Raw genomic sequence first — 19,584 nt, forward strand, 5'->3', positions numbered from 1 at the left:
ATGCATTACTGACTATATTAATTTCTGTGTGGATAACACCGTACCTACCAGGACTGTACGGTGTTTCTCCAACAAGAAACCTTGGATTACTCCAGAAATTAAAGCTGTCCTCAAGCAGAAGAGGAGGGCCTTCAAATCCAAAGACAAAGAGGAGTTGAAAAGGGTGCAGAGAGAGTTGAGGGGACTGATAAGGAATGGGAAGGACAGCTACAGGCAGAAGATGGAGAACCAGCTTCAGCAAAACAACGTTGGTGAAGTCTGGAGAGGCCTCAGAACCATCTCAGGCCACAAACATCAGAACTCTCTGCCTGGGAGGGATGTGAGGTGGGCAAATGAACTGAATCATTTCTTCAACAGATTTGATTCAGCCATGAGGCAGTCTCCAACATCGGCTGCAGACTCACCCACCCCCACTGCTGCTGTTCCACCTCTGACACCTCAGACACTTCACACCTCCTCTATTCACCCTGCTCACTCCTCCCCACCCCCAACAACGGCATCCAATACACAATCAACACAAGGCTCCAGCCTGTCTCTCTCAACCACCCAGGTTAGGAGGGAACTGAGGAGGATTAAAGCCAAGAAGGCAGCGGGTCCAGATGGCATCAGCTCGAGGGTCGTCAGGTCCTGCGCGGACCAACTGTGTGGTGTTATGGAACACCTCTTCAACCTGAGCCTGAGGCTGGGAAGAGTCCCACAGCTCTGGAAAACCTCCTGTGTCGTACCAGTGCCAAAGACTTCACGCCCCAAGGACCTCAACAGCTACAGGCCGGTGGCTCTGACATCCCACCTGATGAAGACCCTGGAGCGGTTGGTCCTGGCTCAGCTTCGGCACCTGGTGAGCTCATCACTGGACCCACTTCAGTTTGCCTACCAACCTGGCATTGGAGCGGATGATGCCGTCATTCACCTCCTACATCGTTCCCTCGCTCACCTGGAGACCGCTGGAAGCACTGTGAGAATCATGTTCTTTGATTTCTCCAGTGCCTTCAACACTATTCTTCCCTCGGTTCTGAAGGACAAGCTGGAGAACTCTGGAGTGGACCATCACCTCACTACCTGGATTTTGGACTACCTCACCGACCGACCACAGTATGTGAGGACTCAGGGCTGTGTGTCGGACAGGGTCGTCTGCAGTACGGGGGCCCCACAGGGAACGGTTCTGGCTCCGTTCCTCTTCACCATCTACACTGCAGACTTCTCCCACAACTCCACCCAGTGCTTCCTGCAGAAGTTCTCTGATGACTCTGCAATAGTCGGCCTCATCACTGATGGGGACGACAAGGAGTACAGAGGACTGACTCAAGACTTTGTGGACTGGTGCCAGCTGAACTACCTCCAGATCAATGCCAGTAAAACCAAGGAGCTGGTGGTAGACTTCCGCAGGCACAAACATCCTCCACTGCAACCACTGAACATCCAAGGTATGGACATTGAGGCTGTGGACAGCTACAGGTACCTTGGTGTTCATCTGAACAGCAAACTGGACTGGACTCATAACTCAGACGCCCTCTACAGGAAAGGGCAGAGCAGGCTGTACATGCTGCAGAGACTCAGGTCTTTTGGAGTGGAGGGCCCACTCCTGAAGACCTTCTATGACTCTGTGGTGGCCTCAGTCATCTTTTACGGTGTGGTCTGCTGGGGTGGCAGCATCTCTGCTGGGGACAGGAAGAGACTGAACAGGCTGATCCGAAGGGCCAGCTCTGTTCTAGGATGCCCTCTGGACCCAGTGGAGGTGGTGAGTGACAGGAGAATGGTGGCTAAGCTGTCATCCCTGTTGGACAACATCTCCCACCCCATGCAGGAGACTCTGATAGCACTGAGCAGCTCCTTCAGTGGGAGACTGCGGCACCCACAGTGCGGGACGGAGAGATTTCGCAGGTCTTTCCTCCCCACTGCTGTCAGACTCCACAATAAAGACTTTAACTGATCAAACACACACATGTGCAATAACACTAAGTGCAATAATCTTCCTGGCATCGTTGTATTTTTTACTCAGTTGTATATAGCATTTGTATTCTATTTTTATCTTATTGTATATTTTATTCTATTTTATTCTACTGTATATAGTATTTTATTTTATTCTATTCTGTACAGTTGTGCACTGTATTTATTCTTATTTTATTTTATTCTAATTTTTGCTTCATAACTTTTGCACTGTCCACTTCCTGCTGTGACAAAACAAATTTCCCACATGTGGGACTAATAAAGGTTATCTTATCTCATCTTATCTTATAGTTTGACCATAAAATCCCAGAATAGTTACTATTTGAGAATGTGGCAGCAACATCATTAAAGAAAAAATATCTTTCCGTGACACTTTCATTTAAAAATATAAAAATGTGAAGTTTTTGTGTAAAACATTAAAAACAACAAAAACTTAAGACCTTAAGAATCTCCTGATGAATTTTGTGAATATCTAGATCATTGGTGTTTGGATTTGAGGGTCTACAGGGCGAACACTGAGGCTGGGTATTAGAAATACAACATGGTAACATGAGACATGTTAACTCTGAGAACACGAACATTTAGTTTAACGCGTGAGAGGTAAATGCATAACAGAAGCTAAAAAGGAGTTGCTTGTCCCTACATTTGTTCAGATAAATTACAAGAGATTTGTTTGATGAATAATACAAAAAAAGAGGTTAGTGAGATAGTTGAGATTATCTAAGTAAGACTCTATTGGAACCTGAAATGTTAAAGTACACTTACTGATTGTACTTTTATTTGATGAGCTAATGTAGATGCTCTAAAAGCACACTGAGTGATGAAAAAGAAGCACACATTTGGAGAAACTGTGCTGTGCTATTGTGAAGGTTTCTGACAAAAAGTGAATTGAAAACTTCTGCTGTACAGCTTACTAAGGGGCTTTGTGATGGGCCATGTGCAATTACACAAAAGAACAAGTTTAAATTTCACCATAACACTGAGTGGAGAAAAGCCAGTTTGGAATTCTAATTGACATTACAACTGTTGCACATTACTGTAAAATCAGTGCTGTGATAGTTCGTTTAAGATCACAACCTGATTTAAAACACAGTCTAACATGAACATTGTTGTCCCTGAAAATAGGTCAGGATATTTTCTTTCGTTTCATTGGAACAGTAAAGTACCATAACAAAGAAATGAGTACACCTTTGTAAGAACAAATATCCCAGATATGGAGTTTTTCATGTTTTACATAAAGACTTAGGGCTGCTAGTTTCCTAGTGGCAATTTCTCATTTAAACCTTGGTGACTTAAAAGTTTAGCAGCAAGACACTTGTTTCTTTTGTTCCATCAAACATTTCTTTCAGCCATCTGTGTTTATCAGAGCGATATGTGACTAATTTTTTATTGAATCACCAGAAAGTACACAAATACAGGATTAAATATGTTATTTATTTATCAAAGATACATAATTACACATTGATACAATGAACAAGGTGTGAATGAAAATTACACATGGTGTAAGAAAAACATTATAACATACAAATAAGTGTTTTATGATAATCTGAGATAGTTTTAAAAGCATAAGAATAAAAGTCTTTTTAAAAACTCATGTTCTTTGATGATCACATTACATGTATCAAATTTTTTAAAGCATAACGTGGGGAGCAAAGTGTTCACAAAACACAGTTTTAGAGGACTTACACACGATTACTTTTTCCACAGTGCTTGCATGCCTCTTGCAAAACTACTTTTCACCATAAGACACAATAACTCACGATTATCTAAGACCAGCCATGAAATGTCCGTCGCTTCATTACAAGCATTTGTCCCCGCTGCTGCTGCCCTCAGATCCAGTCTTCTGTACTGGGGGGTAAAATGGCTCTTTTTGGTGGTTCATAAAAAAAAATATCTCAAAAAGCGATGTTAGTGAGGGGACCAGAAACACTGGGTTGCAGAGCAGTTGGTAAGGATTTGTATATTTCTGGCGAGTCTGCAAAAGCTGTCTTGCTTGTGCTTGTTAAGGTTCAGAATATTGAGGGGAAATCCAAAAATAACCACAGATCCAGCCGGGTGCAAATTAGACGGCATTTTAATGAATACACATATGCGGAGCCAATACTGTTCAGATTCAGTATTGAACTGCTTTACAATAGTCAGACCACGGTTTTATAGGGTTAAGATAGTACAGCCCCCTTTTCTGTTGCCAGGCAGACTCAAACAAAGCATACGTCACTCCAAAACCACAATGACTTTTAACATAGTTAAAACAGAACATCTTCTTCGGGTCGAAGCCAGGTGCTTCCTCTCAGCTCTCCTTCGCTGTCGCTTATCTCTGGGACATCTGGTGTACTTCCTGGAACAGACTACCACGTACGCACCCAAACTTTGCAGTCGCAAGCAAAACATAATTACTCTTACCTATATAAATGAGTCTAATATGTATGTGTATGTGTGTCAGCTTCTGCTGCCCTTTGTTTCACCCTTCACTTCATCGGCTAACCCTCGTAACCTTTCCACCAGACAGAAGGCCAGCACAACTGAAACTATGTGTGTGTGTATGTGTGCAGTAATCTTGACTAATATATAAGACTCGGCTTTCAGTTTCACTTCTGCAGGAGCATGCCTTGCAGAAGTGTTTCCTGTCTCATTTTGGCACCGTGTATTTCCTGTCCCTGCAGTCTACACAGAAACATTTAAGATTATTATATAGGAGCATTGAAAAACATTTAAAATTATAGATTCAACTCCACAGTTTAAAGTGGTTCTTCTGGACTTGTAATAAAGACTAATATAATACCAATATATTTGAACATCTGACTGCAACTGAATGCAACATCACTATTAATAATGAAATGGTAATGATGATTGTACTAATAGCAGCAAATAATAGCAGGAAATATTTCTCCTCTGGACATGCTCCTGATTGGATATGTGGAGCCCGGCTCTGATATCTCACTGGTGGCAGCTAAAGGTAGGCATGCCTTGGAGGCGGAGTTGGTCTCGGGCGCAATCTTTCAAACGAGCCTGACGGCATTTCAGGCAACCTCAGGCCGGAAACAACATCCGGTCACTCGCGGTCAAAATCCACGCAGAGCTGGTGTTTCGCAGGGATCAGGTTAACACATCTGGCTTAAATCAGAGTCTAAAAATATAAAGAAAAACAAAAAGAGTTTTAAAACACGCAAACTAGCAAAATATCAAAGGAGCATAACATAACAATAACACGATGATATGAGATACCTGATGAGGCCATGATAGGTGATGTAGACATGTAATGTATAAACTTTTAACGGGAGTTAAAGTCGAGCTTTTATATATTTTCAAAGTGTATTGTACGTGGGATAGGCTCCAGCGCCCTGCGCGAGCCTGAAAAAAGAATAAGCGGAAGCGAATGGATGGACGGATGGTGTATTGTACGTGTTACAAACCATTGTGATATTTTTTTAAATGAAAGGATTGACAGAATGGTAAAAAGGAAAATGCAAAAATGTAGTTAGAGAGGAAGATTAACACTTACCGACTGATATGCACATAGGGAAAGCGAGGCGAGTTGTTGTTGATCCCTGGTTCGCGGTTGTTGCGAGCTCGTCCCGCAGGCTCTTCTGCACTTCGGGTGTAGCGATGAGGCTCAAAACACCCCAATCAGACGAAGTAAAGGCGATCCGCGGTGTTAGCGGGCCAAAACCTTCACCCGCTTTTAGCTGGTAGAAATAGATTTTGCTCTCTCTAAGGCTGAAAGCATAGCCCCAAAGCCCACCGGTGTTGAGCCTGAATCTCTCCTCCATCGGACCTGCAGCCGATTGGCTAACTGGGGTGCGAGGGGAGCCGCCCCTTTGTTATGTGATTGGCAGCGGGGCGAGTTAGGCACGCCTGGGAGGCGGAGTTGGTCTCTGGCGCAAATTTTCAAACTAGGTAAGCAGCATTCGGGGATGAGCCGGGGAGCGAACAGAAGGAAAAAGATGCTGCTCTGGGAGAGGTTCGATGCGAGTCAGACCGAAAGGAGAACTTAGACTTTGCTGAATTTGAGACGGAGCTAGTAGAGGGCTGGTTTGAAGAAAAAAGACTAAGGATTTTTTCAGGATTTCCCCTTTTTTCAAATATAAGGCTTTGGGTATAGAGGGTTCCCTACAAGTTATTCTAGGGTTTTTTTGTTGCGCGTGTTTTGGAGAAAAGAGTTTTTTTCAGGAAGTTTTTAATGTTGGGAGCCGCGGTGCGTTTATGATTGCGAGAGTTTTTTGTGACTCTGACTTTGATTCTAAATCTCCTTGTTCGGATTAAACAAATGCATATAAATTGAAATAAATCTGTGAAGGTTCTCAGTCATCCAGGTCATCGTAGTCAAAGGAGTTTGCAAAGAAAAGCGTCTGGACTTCTTAAAATTGCTTGAAGACGTTTCACCTCTCATCCGAGAAGCTTCTTCAGTTCTAAGGTCAAATGGCCGAGAGTCCCAGATTTAAACCCAGTGGGAGTATCCCCAAAGAGGGACAAAGGACCCCTGGTGATCCTCTAATCACATGAGCCAAGGTGTGAAAGCGGGTGTGGGACCTAATCAGCCAGGGTTTCGGGTGAGCTCATTGTGAAACCTGGCCCCACCTTGTCATATGAGGATCACCAGGGGGTCCTTTGTCCCTCTTTGGGGGGATACTCCCACTGGGTTTAAATCTGGGACTCTCGGCCATTTGACCTTAGAACTGAAGAAGCTTCTCGGATGAGAGGTGAAACGTCTTCAAGCAATTTTAAGAAGTCCAGACGCTTTTCTTTGCAAACTCCTTTGACCAAATTGAAATAAAGTTTTCCCCCAAGGCATGCACCCTGTATGTGTGGCCATACTGAACGTTACAAAAGCACAAGTTTAACTAAGCACTTTTACTACGGTTTAACACATTTTCACACACACACACACACACACACAAGCACGGTCCCAGAGACACAAGCACGGGCCCGAGACAGGCGCGCACACACGCGCTGAGCCACCACCAGATGGCGTTTTTTAAGTATAAAAAAGTAAAAACTTTTTAATGGCTTAAAAATAAAAGAATGCTATTTGATATAAAAACTTTCTAAATAATCACTTAGTTCTTTTTTGGGGGGGGAAGAAAAAGCAATGAGCTATGAACTATCATATTTTTTGAGCAATATCATAATTTTATGAAAATCATACTTTTTATGAATATCATATTTTTTTTAATAAATATCATATTTTTATTACTTCCTTTATTACTTCCTTTACTTCCTGAGCTCATGAATAACTTATTGGGGCCACAAATCACTCAGTTTGACATAAGGGGCCTAATATCCCTCTCTAGTGTAGTGCAGGTCTATGATGATTTTTAGTGCTACTATCATGTAGTTCTGGTTCTAGTTCTGTCCTGGTTAAGTCCTAAGTAGTCCTGATTTTGAACTGTTGTAGTCCTGTTTTAATTCCAGATCAGTTCTGGGTCTGGTTGAATTGGGGTTTAGTCCCTGTGTCTTGATACAGCCCCAAATTTGTTCTGCCTTGCTGCTTAATTAAAAAACTAGTTTAAGGTGTCCTGCATATGTGATATATATATTTTTTCCTATATGAAGTCATTCTTTTTTAAACAAAATTCAAAACAGAGCCTGTTAATCTTTCAGTCATTTCTACCCTCACTTAATTTCCTTTCGCTGCTCAGCTCTCACACAGTGGCTCAGCTATGCTCCAATCGCTCCATATTATGGTCAATCACATGCGAGGATATAGGATAATATCATTGTGTGAAAAACAGAGAGGGTGAGAGACGCGACAGTCAAGTGGAGGGTGCGTCTGTCCTCTCAGTAAGTGATTGAGACAGTAGACAGCGGTGAGGAGGGCTGTGCGAAAGCAAAAACACATAAACATGCCTGACACCTGTAAACGAAGCAGCATCTGGCTGCAGTTTAAAGACTTTTTTGTCTCGGTCTTGGTCCCGTCTCGACTTTGTCTTGGTCTTGGTCTTGTCTTGGTCTCGGTACCCTCTGGTCTTGGTCTTGTCTTGGTCTCGATACCCTCTGGTCGTCTTGGTCTTGTCTTGGTCTCGGTTTAGGTGGTCTTGACTACAAGTCTACTTGGTCCTGGTGGTCTCCCTCACTAGTTTCTCCCCAGGGTGAATGTAGCTGTTGATATAATATGGACTCTATTATTAAATGAAAAGAACAAATTAGACTACACCACTGAAACGTTCTGCTGATGTTTTTAAAGTCTCCATGTTACCAGGATGTAGAGGGCTCTGAAGATTTAAACAGTTTTAGATCCATTACACTCACAGTCTTATGTTAAAATCTCAAAGGACAGCATTATATTTTTGATATTAACAGTAACTCTGGGCCTCTGCAGAGTGAGCAGATGATCTCATTGCTGTCTAAAAATGGATTAAAAAAAACCTAAGAAGTGCTGAATCCTTCAATAACACAGACTATTAGAGTAACAGGTGTGTAGCATCGCTAACTAGCTAGCAACAAGCCTCCAACACAGTGCGTATGCTAGCGGCTTATCTAGCGAACGAATTAGTGTGATTTTAGATGTTTTAGAAGTATAAAATGATAAGCTGTGTGTCTTTTTCATAACTGTGACATGGTTGTATTTACCTTAATTGAAGAAGTCGTCAGTGGCGGTATACTCATCAGCAAATAAACTGGAGCAGCCGGGCTACGTAAAAGTGTAGGGGGGCGTGTTTGCAGTCACGTCCAGCGGGTGTGTGGGCGGGAGCGTGACACAGTCGCTCCACCTCAAGTCACTACTGCGCAGACTTCGGCTCCAAAAATGCAGGATGGCAGCCTCCACAAATGGGATATTTTGGCTTCAGTTTTGTACAATGGGAGGAGGCGCTGGGTAGACCCGTTTTGTACGGTCCAACTTTGCACATGTGCAGTAAGGATCGGGGAGTCCTGATCCATAACTACCTTTTTTTTCTGTTTTTGTCCACTTTATATTAATATGTTTCATTACTGCAAACATTTTAAGAGATACTTATTATTGTTAACATCTTAACAGATACTCTGACGCGTAACTATTGTAAAATGCTTCAAGCGTTAGTAGTGGCCTTTCGCACATACGTGGTACCAATCGGGTTTCTGGTATGGATCTGGTAGTGACGGGCAGCTGAACCAATCAACTCAATATGGAAGATGATAAACGCACACTGGCCCTCTCGATGGGAAATTTGAGTATTAAAAAAATAACAAGACGGAACAGTCGACCAACATAGAGTATTATGCACATTGTGCACGAAGGAATTTTCTTTTCACCGAAGCACTTCCAGCTTAAAATATCACATTGACGGAAGCATACGTTAGCCGGGGATGCTGCTAGCACTTTGGCTAACGCGTCACCCAGCTTGCAACAAACCACTCACGGAGCATCGGGGACGCAGTAAGTCTACCTCGGACATATTGACTGACACAAGTGGATTGCAACAAACTGCAGACCTGTTAATATCATTAAGAACACCTTTTTTTTCCCCGAGTCTGTTTGCTCATGCAAAATGAAATGCAATTAATATGGAATAAAAATGAATTATATTTAATTGTGATTATTCAAAATCCACCGTAACCCTGAGATGAATCAGATTGAACATTTTGATTGTTTGAGAGTGCTAATATATATTATATATTAGTGTATACTTACATATTAGTATATAGTTTCTTTTTTTTTTTAAGTTTTATTACCTGTGCTAAAAGACTGAAGAAAACTATTCATATTCTCTTTGAATTTAAGCATACGCTCTTTGTGTTTATTCTGCGTTTACTTCATTATTGCATAAATGTCAGTTTAAAGGTTAAATATAAAGTTGAAAAAATGTAATTGCATTGATCAAGTAATTGCAATTAATCGCGATTAATTACAGACAATTGTGAGACTAATTAGGTATTTTTTCTTAATCTATTGACAGCTCTAAATAATAAACAGGACAAACGTGTGTTTAAGGCTGCTGGTCTGCAGAGATGGGCAGTAACGCGTTACTTGTAACGCGTTACTGTAATCTGATTACTTTTTTCAAGTAACGAGTAATGTAAGGGATTACTATTGCAAAAACGGTAATTAGATTACCGTTACTTTCACGTAGGAACGCTGCGTTACTGCGTTACTAAAACCGTGATTTTTGCGAGAACGTCTCATGACAGTGACGTAAGCGAGTGCGGCGTTCGTGACAACAGCTGTCTGCAGATCATAATATATCGAGTGCGGGACAGAGTGTAGCATGCAGCGTTTAAAGCGTGGAAGTACTGACCTTATTTTGAGTTTGATTCTATAAAAGTGACAAAAACATTAGTGTCCGTTGTGCGTGGAAGAAAACTTCTTTTTACAGCGAAAAAACCCTAAACTTCCAAGCAAGCAGCGAGTGCGCCACTGACGTAATGTGAAATTCACAGAGAAACTCGCGGATTCTTCCACTGACCGCTGCGGCACACCTGCACCAGGGTAAACCTCCTCCGCCTACCCCAGTCCTGCTTTACAGGTGAAAATAGAGCAACAGGACCGCTAGTCTTTGATTTTATTTATTTTCTGCTGTGTTTTACTTGCATCTATTTGAAAGAGTGAGTGTAAACACAAAAACATATTTTATTTTATGTGCTGGAATGTGCAGAAAATAGATTTAAATGTTAAACAAATTTCTTCCAGTCAGAGAATGTTGCATATAATTTAATTTTTGCTTGATGCATAAAGTTAAAAGATTAAAACTAATAAAACAAGTTTTAAAAAGAGACTTTTCCATTTGATTACATTTTGTATGATGAATTATGCAGAAAAAGTAGAATTGGGCTGAAAGATCTATCGCTTTATCACCTATTCAGGTTGTAAATCGTGTTTTTAAAAAGTAACTAAGTAACTAAGTAACTAAGTAATTGATTACTTTTGAAAATAAGTAATCAGTAAAGTAACGGGATTACTTTTTGGGGGAAGTAATCAGTAATTAGTAACTGATTACTTTTTTCAAGTAACTTGACCAACACTACTGGTCTGCACATTTTCTGCATGTAAATATTTGTTCACTTACGTTTTATTTCTTTTTATTTCCTGGTGTGTATTTATCTACAGATCAAGAAGTCATTTTTCCTCCTCCAGATAAAGCTCTGCTGCCGAGCCTCTGACTCTGACAAACTTCATTTGTTTTTTTGTTTTTGTTTGTTTGGGGGGTTTTGTGGGGGCAGGGTGTAGTTGTGACAAAGAATGATATTACAAACTCAGAGCAACACCCTCTTCTCTGCATGAAGCCTTCCAGCTTCACACATTTTGCGTTTATTTCTGATGTCGGCCGTGCGACGGAGGTTTGATCGTGATCGGAGGTGTCTGCTAACCAGGAAAAGTCCGTCAGTGTCAGAACTCACAGTGAGTGTTGATAAAGATGCAGAGGAGGAGAAGCTGATGGATGCCTCAGGCGGAGAAGTTATTTCAGTCCAGGAGGAAGCTGCACGACACCGCAAACCCCAAACCTGCTCACCGAGAAGAGTTTTACTCTGGATTTAAAGATTTCATCATGTAAACACAGAAAACAGGAGAAACATTCAGACATCAGAAGAAATCAGCTCCAGCTTTTAAACTGTGATGACAACAGCTCATTTACACAGAGCCAAATCACAACAACACTGTAAGGTAAAGACCTTAAATATTCACACAACACAGAATTAAACCACACAAAGAAGAAACTGGTGTTTGTTGTGGTGTCCTCCTCCATGCGGATCACAATCATGCCCACGGTTTTCACAGCGATGTCCTTTTAATCCAGGACTGTCTCTGTGGAGAGGACACGTCCTTAAAGTGCAGAAACATCCTCAGTATGAAGGTTTAGGTCTGACATGTGTCCATGCAGAGTCCTGTAGACACTACACACACACACACACACACACACACACACACACACACACACACACGCAGACACACACACACACACACACACATACACAAACACACACACACACACACTGAAGATGAAAGGTGTGTTTGATGTGTTGGGCTGTGTCGCTGACCTTCATCATCATCACCATCCTAGCTCCAGCTCTAAAATCATCGTCGGCGTGATGATGAAGTCTCCTGATGAAGATAATAAAACATTCCTTGTTCCTGGCCGTTTGAATATCCGTGTGGAGCTCAGTGAAAGTCTGTTTTATCTCGTGTAACCTGAAAGTTCAGTCATTATGGACGATAATGAGCTCACACAGCTCAAAGACCACAGAGGAGCTGACTGTCAGACCTTCCTCCACGGTCACCTGACCTTATCTGTCCTGATTATTTATGAGGAAAGATAACGCTCTGAAATGTGGCTGAAGTTCTGTATGTGTGTTTGAGGAGGACAAGGACTGCTGCTGCGATTTGTTTGATTTAATCTGCTGCTGCTGGTGTTTCTCATTTCTCTCCCAAGGTCGCTGAAGCTGCAGCAAAACAGGTCGAGCTGTCTTCTTCTTCTTCTGCTCTGGTTTCTGAGTAAACAGCATCTGCGTGACGTCAGCTTCAGCCTCAGAAATTTATCTTTGTCTTTATATATAAATAATAAAATAAAATTTAAAAAATGTTGTTCCTGGGATCTGCTGGAGCCACTTGCCTAGCTTGGGAGTCACCGCGCCAAGCGCTCCAACTATCACTGAGACCACTGTTACCTTCACCCTTCACATTTGCTCCAGCTCTTCTCTGAGCCCTTGGTACTCCTCCAGCTTCTCGAGTTGTCATTCAGTATCATTACATAAATCACTACTGCCATCTTCCTCTGCTAGTCCACTGATACGGCCAGTATATACACAGTCTCTTGTCCTGTGTCCAGTGTGTTCAGTTTTGCTTTCCCTGTTAGTCTGTATTTGTTCCAGCTGTGTTCCCACCTGCTGTCCATCCTCTCGTTATCCTGTCTATGTTTTAGTCTTCAGTCTCCCTCTGCTTGTTGTTTCCCTCCTGACCTGAGTTTTTCATATCTTTTATTTTTGAGTGTTTTTGTCAGAGAAATAAAGCTGCCTCTTTCAGTTCATCCTGTTGTGTTTGAGTCCGGTGTTTGGGTACTGTCTGACCTGCCACACCTCCCCCTTGGCCTGTGCTTCGAGGACTCTGATAGTTAGAATGGCTCGGGGCTGTTGATTCATTTAAACTAACATGTCTGTGAAGATTCTCAGTCATCCAGGTCACAGTGATCTGAAGACCTTGGAAAGAAAAGTGTCTGGACTTCATAATCATCCTGCTGTAACCAGGTTTCTGTGAGGCAGAGTAAATCGATTTGTTGATCACTTATTAACTCATGTAGTAACAGAGACCTAACGTTTAATAATCCACATCTCACAGTTTTTCTCTTTGGTGCTGTTGTGGATACTGTATTGTTTTTTCTGATGTTTTATGTTTCAGTTATTTTTTGTCAGATACTAAATTAAACATTTGTGTGACAAATATGCAAAAACCTAAGGAATCAAAATATTTCACTGACTAAAAGTTCTGCCAAACATATTTGTACATCTTTTAAAGTAAGGCCAGCTTCTAAAAAGCACTCATCACACCCACTGACAGCATCCATGACAACACATGTCAACAATTCAAACAACACAAACACAATAACATCAGACAGAAGCATCACCGTGTAACATCCCTGAAACCATTAAACACAAAAACATTCATGAATAAAAACAGTTCTTCATAGAGACATATTTATGATCTACTGTGTGATGTAATGATATTAAACATTATTTATATGACACTGGCTTGATGTTCAATAGTTCTGTTTCTGTACATTTGGAATAAACACAATGAATGTGAGTCGATGTGGCATTCCTAATGAAGCGGTGCAGCAGAGCTGGCGTGGAGATGTGAGGTTTTCGTCCGTCAGTGCGGCTGTGGTCTGACATTTAGTGGTTAATGAGAGTGCAGATGAAAGCGGAGCGTGAACGAGTGGAGCTGCAGGTCGCAGCGTGATGCAGATCAGACAAAGAAAAGGGCACAATTGTTTCTTCTGCGTCATCACCAAACTCTGAGCCAAGGGCAGCTAAGGTGCATCACGTATGGCGCTCACATCACTAAACAACACTGAATGAGCGAAACAGTGAGCATGACCTCTGACCTGTGATGAGAAGGTGCGGCCGTTTAATGAGCAGATGGAAACAGAAGCTGCTAAAGAGTCCAGGTATTAGACATGGCCCCTGGAGAGCAGCGGCTTTTAGCACCAACCACATGGTTTCAGCTAGCTGATCTCAACAACACAAACACATGTTTGTTAGCCATATACAGCCACAAATCTCAAGATTAAACTCTTACACATTATGTGTTTTAGCGATGCCATAACACTGAAACAATAGAGCGTGGTCAGTAAGTCAGAACAAACTACAACATAATGAACACACATTTACTCACTAACAGATTTAAAGACCATCCAAGAAGTCGGAGCTCTTTGATTTGGATGGTGTTGAGCACTAATTAGCAGCTATCTGTGTAAAGTCCTTTAATATCCAAGCTGGAAAGCTTTAGCTGATAACTTCACCCTCTCGTGCAGATGCAGCGGTGATGTCACATGACCACATCCAGCTGTTATATGCAGTGTTTTTTTCATAGACACATGAAATGTGCTCACACTGACAGTGAAGAAAACAGTGTTTATTTGTTTAAGTCTGCGATTAAAGCGGCTTTAAGTCGGCACGAACGTCCGACCTGAGTGTGATCATTAAGGACAAAACACTTCCACCTGATGAGCAGTCACACGAGTCGTGCTCATCTTCAGCTGTGCGTCACACGGTGACCTTTTGACCTCTGCGCAACAGGTAAACATTCATGTAAACATTCAGTATAGACATGTTTAATATGAACTCACGGACACCCCATCAATCAAAGCAGAGCACATCCACACAGTTTATCTCATAAGCTGCATACATGAATAATCTGAGCGACGGAGAGGAGGAGGCGGAGGAGGTGGAGGTATAAATAGAGGAGACAGACAAACCAACGCTCATGAGGAGGAAGGAGAGGGAGAGGAAAACCTAAAGAGAAACACCAACCTGACTGAAATCAGACACCACAGAAGAAGAGTTTGTGACACCTTCCTGGAGGATCTTTAATTATTAGTTTAAAGTGAGTTTATTCACCTTCTCATGACTTTAGTGACAGTTAACATGAGAAAACTCATTCTCTGATTGTTTTATAGGTTTTTAAAAGTACTTTTGGAGATGGAGAGCAAACGAGCTGTGGTCTATCTGTCCGTCTGTCTGTCTGTGCTGACATCACTCTGTCAAGGCCAAAGGTCAGGCAACAGCCACCTGCTGTCTGCGCCCGATGAACCAACCCTCGGACTCACAACCAGTGAGCTGGTGAGTCATCTGTCTCATACATGATCTTTGTATGTCTTTTGTTTTGAAAAGGTCTGCTTGTGTTTACTAATCTAATAAGATTCAAATGTTTAATCTGATGACATTTGTGCTTCATTTTAATGAGTGACTAAAGGAAGCCATAATAATACAAATAGTTTTTGGCTGCAGGTAAAATATCATATAATGAGAAAACTGATTCTGACTTTTTAAACTAGTGTGTGATGAAGCACAGTTAAAATAAAGATAATTAACAACTGTTTTTTTTCTTAGAGTGAAATATGAAAAATAAATTAAAGATGGTAAAACTGAAACAGACGGAAACCAAAATTGTATTAAATCAGTTTTATGAGTTAAACTACAGTGAATTATGATCATCTGATATCTGAGCTGATCAAAGCATTAAGTTTCCTTTGTAGAAAATAAAGATATAAAACGACACGCAGGTTTGAGCTGATTGGCTGAAATATGTTTTTACAAATGTACATAAATGATGACAAATGAAAGTAGTTTGATTAAAATTTGATTAAAAATTATAATTAAAGTAATAAATGTAGACAAATACAACTTTAATAGGAGAAAAAATAAAAAACACTGTTGTGACGTTAAAGAACTAAATCAATAAATGAGCTGTTTAATTTTAACAAAGGAAGATGAGAAATATATATATATATATATATATATATATATATATATATATATATATATATATATATATATATATATATATATATATATGTATATGTATGAAGTCCAGCCATTACGGAGTCCACAGACACAAACTTAATGAGATTTATATTTCTGAAGATTTTAGGAGAGAAAACATTCATGTTTTATTTTTATTAAATATTTGCTGTTTTTATTTTTATTTTCTGAAATTTACTTTTTTTAAATTTATAAAGTTTCCCCATGAAGTCTCAGCGATGAATCAGTGACACCAGTGTAAACTATCACTGCTGTACTTTGGTCTCTGTCAATGAAATATGAGTTTAACATGTGTGTGTGTGTGTGTGTGCAGGCTGAAGCTCTGCAGGGTCTTCTGGATGAAGCTGACAGCTCAGCCGGTCTCTCTGTGGAGAAAAAAGCCAGCGTGATCCCACGGGTGAGAACACTCTGACTCTATGTTATTTATTTATTTAGTTAAGCATCTTTTGAAAAACAGTTTCCAAAGTGCTTCGACTGAAAGCAGCGAGTGCAGATCCAAATAAAAAGGTTCCTATATGATTCATGATCATGAATGACGAGAGACGATCATAAAGATCAAATCTCGCCTCTGAGCGGTCGTGATGAAAAAGACCATGTAAAAGATCCGAGGCTCAGAACTGACTCGCAGTTCTGAGCTGATGAAGAGCTCTAAAACTGATCAGTAAAATCTCGCAGGATGGGGCTGATGTGATGATTAAACCCATCAGTTGCTGAGAGGCTGGATGGACAAATAATAGACGAACTGGAGCCCAGTCCAGAGAAAATACAGCGAGCACTGGTTTTACAGTCAGGAATGAGAAACGTTTCTGCTCAAAGTTTAGAGCTGCTCAGCTGTACTCAGGACAGAGAGGCTTTTAACATTTGCTTTAGTTAGTTACATAACTTTTTTCTTTTAAAAAAATATAGATTAACAAAGATTACAACTCAGAATACAAATTATACAACTACATCATAGTTTTGACTCTACAGCAGAGGAAGTTTAAAAGGCTGTGACAAACGCAGCCATGAGTCTTCACTGCCTGACTTCACCAATCCTCCTTTAAACTCATGTTGTGAGTCCAGGACCTGTGGGCAGTCAGTACTTAAACTTTGTGACCCTCAGAGGTTTCTCAGCATTTTTTTATTTTTCTGAGGAAACGTCTGATTCTGAATCGGTCCATTGTGATACACCCTGAATCCTCTCTCTCTGTCTTCATCAGTGTGATGTGGGTGAACGGTGTGCGATGAAACACGGACCTCGGATTGGTCGGCTCTGCGACTGTCTGAGAGGAACAGCCTGCAACACCTTCTTCCTGCGCTGCTACTGACCACTCGCTCACACATTTTCCTCATGAGGACCTAAACTCGGTCTGGGCGCTCACACAGACAGTGCTCAGAAAGACAGAAGTGCACTCTCTCACCAAGCCGTCTCTCTGCATATTTTAGTCTTTGTTTTAAAGTTTTTGGTGTTTGTCCTTCAGATTAATTTATTTTTGTTAATAAAGATTCTTCATAAAGCTGCACGGCTCCAAAGACTTCATGATTTACAATCTGTTCACGCCTTCAGCTATCAAGCTGCTGCCAACACCTGCAGTTCCTCTGACGTCCAGCAGAGGCAGCAGTGAGTCTGTCCCCGTCGACTCCTATGTTAAAACAGCAGAAAGAAATGTTTACAGTCTGATACACAAACTGTTTGGTCTTTATAGATAATTTCTCCCTTCATAACACCTGTACAGGTGGACAATGTTTTTAAAACTCACCTGTTTGGATTAGGTTTGTTAGGGGTGTGGCCTCTTTGACTCGCAGGTGGATGGTGACACAGGCGTCTGTAGCTGCTAACTGTCTGCTAGGCTTGACCTCAGCTAACTGGAGTGATTGAACTGGACGTCTGGACCACGTTTGTGCTGTTGGAGCCTTTTGGAGCCTTTTAATGACATTTTCATTCTTGTAATATCATTTTAGTAAATAATGATCTGATAAGTAATTATTGTTTGTCAGACGATCATTAGACCAACCAGGAGCTCAGTGCTCCAGTTTGGTGAAGGAAATTCATGGATTTTGTTTGAAAGTCCAAAGATTGAAAGTTTTGCAAAATTACTGAATATTACATATAATATTTAATATAACAGTACAGCCTTATATGTACTGATGGAGGAGAGTAACTCCAGAGCACAAAACACGATGAAAGTGATGCAGTTTTATACTGAAGCATTAAAACACAATCGTCTGATGCATCATACGTAAATAGCGCAGTGATTAGATTTACAGGAAACCTTGAAGTCATTGGGTTGATCAGGCTGGTTGAGCTCAGCTGTCAGAGCTGCAGGTGTGTGAAGGTGTAGCAGGAATCTGGCATTCAGTGAGCTTTAATTTAAAATCAAAATCAGGAGCCCAAAGTGAATCAGCCCAGTGAGACCAAACACTTTCCTTCCATGTTCATCTGCTGCTTACTGAGATGTCTCTGACCCCCCAGGGTCAGGATCCTTGTTTCGATCATTCACACCCACTCTGAACCTTAAATCAGATGATAACATGGAACCGAACATTTATAGCTAAGGTTTGCTTGTTTTTCTCCAAAATAAAGTTCATGTTTACATTTTTTTCTGCTTCTTTCATTTTCAGCTGCTGTTTCAAATTTAAATTATAAGCTTATAAATGTATGAACCTCCTGAACATGTGTTCACTTAGACCGGGACTGTCTGCTTTCTCTGCTGTTTTTATCTGACATCAGACTTTCCCAATCAGTCTTCTCTAATTAGACCTCCGGAGAGGCTGATTGGCCCCTAGGGCTGATCATAAACCCTCCTAAAAAAGACTGACAGCAACAGCACACCATGGCCTTCTCATCAAACCTTTATTAACAGTCATACTGGTGACAGACTTAAACCAACTACTGCTGTGAGAATCAATCAATCACCTATTAGTCAAAATAAAGACACGTGAAAATATTAAACTTAAAGTCAGATTATTTCATTGATATCAGACTTAAACATAAAAAATCACAAAGAAAGAACAATACAGTATCTTCAACAGCACCAAAGAGTAAAACAGTGAAATGTGGATTAGTAAACATTAGGTCTCTCTCTTCCAAGTCTCTGTTAGTACATGACTTAATAATTGATCAACAATTAGGTGGTAGAGCAGGTTAGCTGCTGATTGGAAAGTTGGTGGTTCAGTCCCTGGATCCCCCAGTCTGCATGCCAAATATCCTTGGGCAAGTTACCAAGCCCCACTTGCTCTCCATTGCATCCACTGAGTATGAATGTGTATGAATGTTAGTTAGAAAAAAAGCACTGAAAAGTAGAATAGAATAGAATAGAATAGAATAGAATAGAATAGAATAGAATGGAATAATCCTTTAATTGTCCCACAAGGGGAAATTTGGTTGTAACAGCAGCCAGAAAGACACATATACAAACAAACAGTACACAGGACACGGAACAGAAACATACACAATTTTTCTTGTGTATGTGACAATGTGACCATTGTCACATTAAGGACAATGGTTACTATAAACAGAGTACTGTACAGTTATTAAATTAAATAAAAATAACTACAAGTAAGAGGCATACCAGGTTGTAGTGCAAATCGATTGATTAACTTATTGCAGTTACAGCGCTGATGTAAACATCTATGATTGTTGGGAGCAGTTCTGATTATACAGTCTGACAGCTGCAGGGAGGAAGGACCTGCGGAAACGCTCCTTCA

General features: G+C 41.0%; 1 protein-coding gene across 1 annotated transcript; it reads left to right on the forward strand.

The window, feature by feature from the left end:
* Positions 1–14,824: 14,824 nt before the first annotated feature.
* Positions 14,825–17,389, forward strand: cart4 (cocaine- and amphetamine-regulated transcript 4). The gene is made up of 4 exons (XM_031746975.2): positions 14,825–14,959; positions 15,033–15,195; positions 16,211–16,294; positions 17,097–17,389. The coding sequence occupies exons 2-4, from the start codon at positions 15,055–15,057 to the stop codon at positions 17,202–17,204; spliced, it is 333 nt and encodes a 110-aa protein (XP_031602835.1). The 5' UTR covers positions 14,825–14,959; positions 15,033–15,054; the 3' UTR covers positions 17,205–17,389.
* Positions 17,390–19,584: the final 2,195 nt, after the last annotated feature.

Source organism: Oreochromis aureus, linkage group 22 (assembly GCF_013358895.1).
Source record: "Oreochromis aureus strain Israel breed Guangdong linkage group 22, ZZ_aureus, whole genome shotgun sequence".
Lineage (NCBI taxonomy): Eukaryota > Metazoa > Chordata > Actinopteri > Cichliformes > Cichlidae > Oreochromis > Oreochromis aureus.